The 9,804-nt window shown below is 37.4% G+C and overlaps 1 protein-coding gene across 1 annotated transcript; it reads right to left on the bottom strand.

Moving 5' to 3' along the window:
- LOC146002767 (uncharacterized) lies at positions 1-612 on the bottom strand. The gene has a single exon (XM_083140702.1). The coding sequence runs from the start codon at positions 610-612 to the stop codon at positions 1-3; it is 612 nt and encodes a 203-aa protein (XP_082996828.1).
- Between the last annotated feature and the right edge of the window lie 9,192 nt (positions 613-9,804).

Raw genomic sequence — 9,804 nt, 5'->3', positions numbered from 1 at the left:
TTATTCAGAAGAGAGTAGTTCCTCAATTCCTAATAAATCCTCGGTGTCGGTGGAATCGGACCCTACATGGATGACGAGAGGGGCAGCCGCCTCCTCGTAGTCGTCTATTAATCCCTCACGTTCCATGTACTCACGCTCCATCTGTTCTGCATGACGACATGTTGACGTCCATTCTTCGGTCGTGACTTTTTCAAATTTTTGTGTTGCAAGCGTCATGACGTCGTCCAATTTAAATGTCACATTATGTGATGCCACCCAGTTCTTTACAAGAGCCCAGATTTTTTCTATGGGATTTAATTCAGGATGATATGGTGGGAGTCTTAAAACGGAATGGCCATGTTCATTTAACAAAGAGTCCACTTTATATGTTACATGTTTCGCTTTATGTACTTTAATTATGTCATATAACTCAGGCTTCGTCATATCAGGTGTAAAGGGAATGCCTCTTCCTTGGAGCCAACTCTGCATGTCTTTCTTTAACGAGCCGAGAGTAGGAGCAGGATTTATTTGTGCATTGTGGTAAGAAGCGTTGTCAAGAATCACCACAGAACTGGGCGGCAGATTTGGAATTAATTTCTCACGGAGCCACTTCATAAAGTTTTCGCTATTCATGTCATTGTGGTAGTCTCCTGACTTGGTATTTGATTTGAATAAGTGTAGGGCATTGGGGACAAATCCATTCTTGCCTCCTGCGTGAACTATTACCAGGCACCGTCCTTTAGACAAAGGCACCCGAAGCCCTCTTTCAGAGTCATCTGACCAAGAAAGCGATGTGGTGTGGGTGCTGTGCAAATAAGTCTCGTCAATGTATATTATTGGTCAGTCTTGTCGTCTGTAGTGCATTATTTGCCTCAAAAACCTTGTTCTTTTAAGGCGAATATCTTGCATTTCTGTCAGAATGGTTCTATTGTTTTGTGTCTTCCTCCACCTAAATCCCATCTTTCGCAGCAAACGTCGCAAACTCTCTTGACTTCCCGCAAAATTTATGTCCGCCTGTAATTTGACATGCAATTTTTTCAATGTCGGCACTTCATTTTCACGCAGAGCGTAGTCGTATATGCGCCTACGGATAACGTTTTCATCGAAAGCGTCCACTGACGATTTGGTCGCTGGTCTTTGTCGTTCTTTCCCGGGAGTGTGGAATGATGTGGAGGGGCCTTCTGACATCTCAAGAGATTGTCTTTCGTTCATGATAGCCCTGATTGTTCTTTCAGGAACTCCAGTCGCAGCCGCTGCTCTCTTGCCAAAATGCTTTATTGGGATGCTAACACCATGACTGGCTTCCTCCTTCATGATCGCGTGCACGTTGCTTAGAATTTCCCGAGCTTGGCTATGCAAGGTTTTTGATTTCAACTTCGACAGAACTGGAGGCATTATGGAATTTGACGTTCATTAGCAAACACACACTTTTACATACACACACGCAATACACGCACACAACGTCAAACCGGTCAAATACTTAGTATAAAATAAAAATATGGTGCTTCCAATCCAACAAAACTCACCGCCACTTTACCTGCCTTTCCCCTTCCGTGACAGAAATAGTGCTTCATTATTACAGTTGGCAACACTAGTTACTAGCTAGCCAATGAACATGCACTGCATAAAAGAAGCAACCACTACGCCGTGCTATATTGCTACATTACCGTCCCTGCCGAACGGTGGGAACCGCGAGCTGGAGCGCTATTCAATTGTTTTCAATGATGTTTGCGCGAGTGTGTCCAGGAATGGAATGACAATATGGCAACAATAGCGAAGGTTTTCAAGCAGGGTAGAACACATGATGCTAACAGAGAGGGAGACGAAACGAAAATTCGTTTCTATTCAACGGCAAATTTACGTGTGTGGCACTCTAATAAGAATACAGTGATGCTATTTTTTTTTACAGAGTGTATTTCCTTCCTCATTAACCAGCAGATGAAACAACAAGTATGCTCTGACATAATATTGTCTGTTATGTGATCTGTTTGTAAGTAACAACGAGATGGATGCAGTAAAGGTGTGACGAATGTTAACTAAGTTGATGTTGCAGCAGCGAAATGATGGCTTACTGGAAATGTTTTTTTCTGTTTTGAACGAATTAACTCAAACGAAAGTATAAGCATTCTGAAGGCTGAAGAAAATGGAATGGACATTTTAAGGAAGATTAAAAGTTGCTTCGGCATATGGGTAAGAATAAATCGTGTATACAATGATATAAATTAGATCTCATGGTGGTGTTAGAACGTTCTATGGTTTTAATTTGACATTCGAATACTAATCTGACGTTGTTGTTAGTTTCGATGGTATTAGTAATTTGATGATTACAATATTATGGGATTTTTTCTTGTTCTGTTTGATGTTAATAGCATTTTGGTATGACTTTAGATGAGACCCCTCTCCGATTTTCTTCATTTGACATACTTACTAATTGAGGCCTGCTAAGGACAAACCTGAAGTTAAAATTTGTCTGAAACGTCTAGAAATTGCAAAATAATTGCGAACCATTGACACTAGCCCTATGAACCGTTGACGTGTGGTTAAGTTATTTTCGGTTTGGTTAGGCAAACATAGTTAAAATTTGGTGTCGTGGTAGTATCACGACTAACACTTTAGTATACCGGAGACGGATTTCTTCAAATTTACAGGAGAAAGTACTTACGCAAACCATTTTCTGTAGCGTTGTTAATGTTCGGGAATGTAGTTTTGATCCATTTTAATGCGAATGCATGTTGTTTTCTACGAAAATCTATTTCCAATGCACTATTGCTGCTGCTACAAGCCAATGTCCGTATATGCTAAATTGAACGAAAGGAGTGCTAATGGAACCAAACCTGACAGGCCTAACCTAACCTAGTAGGCATACCTCGTCCCCGTGATGGTTCGTGGGGCTATCGTGAATTTTTGGGCTAACCTCAGTGGTTTTTGGGGCTACCTGTGGATGGTTTGTGGGAAATAAGGAACAACAGTAAGTACTCGTTAATGTGAGAAATAGACATCATTTTTGTTAGAAATTCATTATTTCACCTAAAAAATGTTCCGCAATACAGAATAGTACGTTAGCAATGTAAAAAATTGTGAAATAAATCATTGATAGGTGTCTCCGGTATAGTAAAGTAGTACCGTATCAGGAATATATATATTTCTTTGTGAAACAAAACATTTCACGAAAATCAATGGTTTCCATTCCAAAAACTAACGACTTATTTTCGCTTATTTTGCAATTTCTAGACGTTTCTGAGAACTTTTAACTTCACATTCGTGATTAGGGGGCCTCAATTAGTGAGTATGCCAAATATGAAGAAAATCGGAGAGGGGTCCGGTCATCTGAAGCCGTTACAGCATTTTTCTCTATTATTTTGTTTCATACGTGTCTAAGATATGAAAACAACTAAGCGAAATTAATCAAAAATAGTATTTTCACTTATGCGGGTGATAGTATAAGTAGTATGATTTGTGGTATTATTGGGACCACTTATAGGTGTAGAAAAGAAGAGGTAATTTGATTAAACAGCCCGATTTGCCCAAACTTAAAATTATGCCAAGATCCTCTTATTCCCCATTTCTTCAAGTGTGATATGCTCTTAATCCCCAAGAATTGTGAATCCTAGTGTAGAAAAGAAGAGTTCATATGCCCCGATTTGCCCACACTTAAAACTATGTCAAGAGGGGGCATATAGCCCAATCGGCCATGTGTGTACATATTTAAATCTAAAGAATCCTGAATTCTAGTGTAGAAATGAAGAACTCCTCTCAGGCAGATTTGGCCAAGTGTGTAAAAGCTACATCTCTCAGTTTGTTGTCCATAAACTTGTCAAAAATATGCCCCCCCTTGTTATTGTTTTGACTATACTTAAATCTAGGACAAAAATGCTCATATTCTCATGCTCTTCAACTTACAGATCAATACAATAGGACAAGGTCAGGCTGCAAATTGTTTCATGTTCTTTCTAATCTTTGATCAGTTTCATGTCCCGGCCAGCAATAAATTATGCACGCCTGGGAGATTTTATATGCTTGCATGCATGAGATAAAATCTACACTGTGCCCTTTCAGGGAAAATTTCCCATACATGCCATCATGTTATTGACTCCAAGGGAAATTCTTAGTAAAAAGAACATTGGCCTCTTGCATGTATGCCTGAATTGGATTCAGGTTTTGCCTTGTTCAGATAATATTTACCCAAGTGAGACTTACAGATATTCATTGCACAGTTCAAAGTCCAACTTTGAATTGTATTTAGCTGATATAGAGCTCATAATTCCTGGGTTCTGATATTCAATGTGTATTGCATGTGGACATAGTCCCATGGCTTATATGCTTTATAATCAAAGGCTTCTGGGTTTAAGATCTCTCTATGGAGAAGTGCTAGTCTTGTTGCCTTGTAATCAAGAGGCCCCCAGGTCTGAAACCTGGTAGAGTGTGTGGGCCTCCCCTGATGGCAAAGTGTTGGTATTATTGCCTTGTAATCAAGAGGCTCTGGGTTTGAGTCCTGATAAAATGTGTAAGATTGAAATACATGTTGCAGAATAATATCCCCACACATGAGATTTTGAGAATATTCACTGCTAGTTGATATACAGCTGAGGTTTGAAACCTGGTAAAGTGTGTTGTACAACAGCATAAAAGAGCAAAACTATTTTATATTGGGGATCACCAGAGCCTAGTTATTGCTGTTGTTTGGGTATAAAAGCACCAGCTCAGCCACTAGCTGCTGTTATAATTGTTTTGGCATATTGTCCATAGTTCTGTTTTTTTTGGACCAATAAATTTTATATAAACAAACAACAAAAATGCCAAATCAAAAATATTGCAATCAGTGTAATAAAAATATATCTAGTTCTAATTGGTCTAGACACCGGCATATTTGTGACCCTAAGAAATGCAGAAAGGCCACAAAAATGTGTCCAAGATGCCATAAAATATTAAGCAAGGCTTATTACAAATGGCATAAGTGTATTTGTTATGAACAGTCATCAACATTGCCCCCACAACCATCTACATCTGGTCTGAAAAGGAAGCATGAAGCACCTGTTAATGCTAGAGCAGCAAAGCAGCCACGCTATGCACCACCTATCCATAGCAGTTTTAATGGCCAATTAAGGGATCACCGGTTTGTATCAGAACCAAAATGTGACATTAAGAATTTTTTGAACAGTAAAAATCCAGATGTGCAGGCAATTCTAAATGCACAAAATGGCTCTTATAAGCTGTCCCTCAAATTGTTTACACAATATAAGAAGCCAAATGGCACAAAATTTACACAGCCCCACATAACAGAAACTGTACCGGTATATTCAAATGCAAATTCAGACAAGATAATAAGCAGTTTGATAGATCAATTGAATATTAAACACTCTGAATTTGCAGCAAAAGAGTCTGGATGGAGCCTATGCGGATCTCCACACAAGTTATATATTAATATTTCTGAATTCAGCCCATTACAAGGATCTACATATCTGCCATTACCTGCCAATATTAAAAACAAAAGAGCCGTGGTTAACATAGAAAATAATGATGAGAAATGCTTTTTGTGGTCTATTTTAGCTGCTTTGTATCCAGTTTTAGATCATCCTGAGAGAATAAGTTATTATAAACAGCATGAACACAATTTTGATGAAGCAATGAAGGGCTTAGAATATCCAATGTCTGTTCAGAATATTGATAAATTTGAAAAAAAAGCCAGGGATATTAATGGTAAACAATTATCTATTAATGTATTTATTTGTTCTACTGGCCGTGGCAATTGCTTGATAGATCCTCTCAGAATCAGTACACTTGATGATGATTCTGCTGTTCCGATTGATCTGCTCTTAATTGAAGAGGATGGCACATATCATTACACTCTGATACATAATCTTGAAGCTTTAGTCAGAAAACAACTAGACAAATCCAATACAATATTTAAGTTGTGCAGAAGATGTTTAATTGTATTTGATGGTAGAAAAATGGTGAATGGTGTTTGTGAAGAGAATGCAGAAGTTGCTAAAAACAAGTTAATTGAGCATCTGAAATACTGTGGCAACCATAAACCTGTTTATATGGTGATGCCTAATCCAAGTGAAAAAGCCAATTTTAAAAAAATTGAATCCTTGTTGGAACACCCAGCATATATAGTCTGTGATTTTGAATCAAATCTCAAACCTCTTGCATTCTGTAGCCCAGATCCTGATGAATCTTCAAGTACATCATACCAGTTACATGAACCTTCTAGTTTTTATTATGTTGTTGTACAGGATGGTGTTGTTAGTAAAGAAGATTTATACATGGGAGCAGATGCCATCAAAAAATTTGCAGATAGAATAGAAAATGAGTGCCATAACATAGCATCTAATGTCTTATTAAAATCAAAACCTATGATGCCTTTAACAGAGGAACAGATTGAAGATTTCAACAATGCAGAAAAATGCCCGGTATGTGATTCTGAATTTTCAGATACAAATATCAAGGTTCATCACCATTCTCATACAGATGGTAAATTCTTAATGGCCCTGTGTAATAGCTGTAATATTAAGATCCAGAGACCAATATTTGTCCCCATATTTTGCCATGGTGCATCCAATTATGATTTTCATCATCTGATCAGGTACGAGGGGTTTGACAAGCAGAATTTAAATATTTTAGCTGAAAATAATGAAAAATATATTGCCATTAGCAAAATAATTAAAGTTAATGGTGTTCCTATTCACTTAAGATTTCTTGATTCATACAGAATTCTGTCTGCTAGCCTGGCTACACTGGCCACTCAATTATCTGATGATCAATTCAAAATCACATGTGCTTCGTTTCCAAATCAGGACCTGAAATTAATTAGGCGGAAGGGTGTATATCCATATGATTATGTTACAGATTTTTCTAAATTTGATGAGTGTTCTCTGCCACCACAACAAGAGTTTTACAGCAAAATCAGAGGATCTGGAATCACTGATGAAGATTATCACCATGCCCAGTTGATGTGGAACAATTTAAAATGCCAGACATTTGGTGATTATCGCAAGGCTTATTTAAAACTTGATGTGACCCTCTTAGCTGATATACTTCAGGCATTTAGAAAATCTTCCATGCAAAATTATAAGCTGGATCCAATGTATTTTTACAGTGCTCCGGGCCTAGCATGGTCTGCAATGTTTTTAAACACTAAAATGCAATTGGATCTGATCCAGGATCAAGATATGTATCTGTTTATGGAACAATGTATAAGAGGAGGCATGGTGCAATGTTCTCAGAGATATGCCAGAGCAAATAACAAATATATTCCCGATTATGATCCAGCACTGCCATCAAATTATATACTGTATGTAGATGCCAATAGCCTCTATGGTTATGCTATGATGAAAAAAAACTGCCATATGCAGGGCTTGAGTGGGTTGAAGATTTCAACATTGAGGATCTTCAGGACTTTGATGACAGTCACTATGGCCTGTTCTTAGAGGTTGATCTGACAATTCCTGATGATTTACACAACACATTTTCTGATCTGCCCCCAATTCCTGAGGTTAAGTGTTCACCTGGCTCTAAACAGAAGAAATTGATGATGACTCTAGAGCCGAAACAGGATTATGTCATATATTACAAAAACCTCCAGTTCCTGATGAATCATGGTGTTCAAGTGACCAAAGTTGGAAAAGTTTTGAGGTTCAGGCACTCAAGATGGTTGAACCCATATATTGATACAAACACAGAGCTTCGAACATCTGCAATAAGCCAATTTGATAAGACCTTGTTTAAATTGATGGTCAATTCAGTGTATGGCAAAACAATTGAAAATGTCAGAAAACATATTGATGTTAAAATAATTACTGACCCCAGCCGGAGCAAAAAATTGATTGCAAAGCCCAACTTCAATTACAGAAGAATTTATGATGAGAATATGGCACTTTTCAACATGAAAAAACAAAGATTAAGTTTGATAAGCCTATTTATGTAGGGGCTGTAATATTGGAATTGGCCAAATTACACATGTTAAAATTGTTTTATAATGTGTTGAAGCCTTTTTATAAGGATTGTGTAAAACTGATGTACATGGACACAGATAGTTTTGTTCTTGATATTCAAACAGAAGATGTTTATCAAGATATAGCACAGCCTGAATTGTTTAAATATTTTGATACCACTGAACATTCAAAAATTAAACACGACAACAAAAAGGTGCCTGGCAAGTTAAAAGATGAGACACTTGGTGATGTTATTGTGGCATTTGCTGGGTTAAGGGCCAAGATGCACAGTTTTGAAACATGTAGTGGCGCTGTTGCCAAAAAGGCCAAGGGCATTGGCAGAGTGACTGTAGACAAAGAGCTTGAATTTGAAAATTACAAAAATTGCCTCAAATCATGTAGCACAATCAGAACATCAGAATCCAGAATTCAGAGTGTGGATCACTTGTTGACTACAAATGTTGTAAGAAAAGTGGCTCTGGACCCACATGATGATAAGAGATGCATTTTGTCATGTGGCATACATACTCTACCATGGGGTCATTGTGATTTGAAAAGTGGTAATCAATGCCCAATTACAGAGCATGATTTGAAATAAATAAACATGCCTATGAACTTATTTGGGTTCAAAAAACAGGCTATTATGGACCTGCCAACACCACAACCCTCTTCTGATATGATATCTAAACTAAGTGCTTTGTTAATTATTCATCTGAACAGCATATTTACAGATGTTGATGATGAAACAGGCAAAACATTGTACATATTTAACAATAATTTAAATCATTACCAATTACCTGTAGGTGGTCAATTGCAATTTATTACAACCCCTGAGGGTAATGTCAAGATTTCAGTAGGGAGAAATATTTATAGAATTAAGCACTCAAACATGGTTTCTGGCACTGTATATACTGTTTCTGCTGGTGACTGCTTATATATTGAGGTCCCGGGATCATATGACAAGCTTATACCTTTTTTTATAGAATTAAGAATCAGATATTCAATAATAAATAACAACTAAAACAAAATGCCTAATGATATATTTGGCCATACAAGACATGAAGATCACAGTGATGAGATTCTGATGCTTGATGTCAGAGTCAAGAAATTAAGAAGTGATTTACAAGCTCTACAAACCACACTCAATGCCAGTCTTCAACTAGAAATTACAAATTTGCAATCACAATGCATGGACCCTCTTCTTAAAATTGATTCTGAACTCAAATTGCTGCTTCAGAAATATACTGATTTGGCCACATTAGATAATTTTCAAAGTTTAGAAGAGGCTGTAGCAGCTCTTCAAGCCAAATTTAAGACCCAGGCCACCAACTCTGAGCAATTGAAACAGCAATTGGAAGAGCAGATAAATAATGTCCAGACACAGCTCCAAACAATTGTCAAAAGCATAAAATCACAAGAAGATTTTGACCTAGTGATTTCCACTCTAAAGGAACAGATTCAATCACTCCAGATACCTAATCTGGACCCTCTGAACAATGCCATAGCCGAGGTTAAAGAAAAAATTGAGACACTTGAAAATTTTATGAACAACTTGCCATCTTCTGATGCTTTGAGTGCAATAACTCGGAGTGTTGCCAACATTAAGCTGCAACTTGAAACATATGAAGATTTTGGAAAAATTCAAAGTACCATAACCAATCTTGAGGGTACAATAGCAGCAGTGCAAAGTGATTTGACAAATGTACAAGAATCTCTAGAATCCCGCCTGCCTGGTATTGTAGACACACTTGTCAGTGTCCAGCAACAAATCCCAAAGCTTGAAAACTTCAACACTGAATCTGAGCTATCTCATTTTCATCACTTGATCTATGATATCCAAACAAAACTTGAAATTTTACAACAATCAACACCCACTCAGGCAGATATAGCT

The sequence above is a fragment of the Lepisma saccharinum genome, chromosome 19, assembly GCF_977018435.1.
Source record: "Lepisma saccharinum chromosome 19, izLepSacc3.1, whole genome shotgun sequence".
In the NCBI taxonomy this organism is placed as follows: Eukaryota; Metazoa; Arthropoda; class Insecta; order Zygentoma; family Lepismatidae; genus Lepisma; species Lepisma saccharinum.
This window is presented reverse-complemented; position numbering and strand designations above follow the sequence as displayed.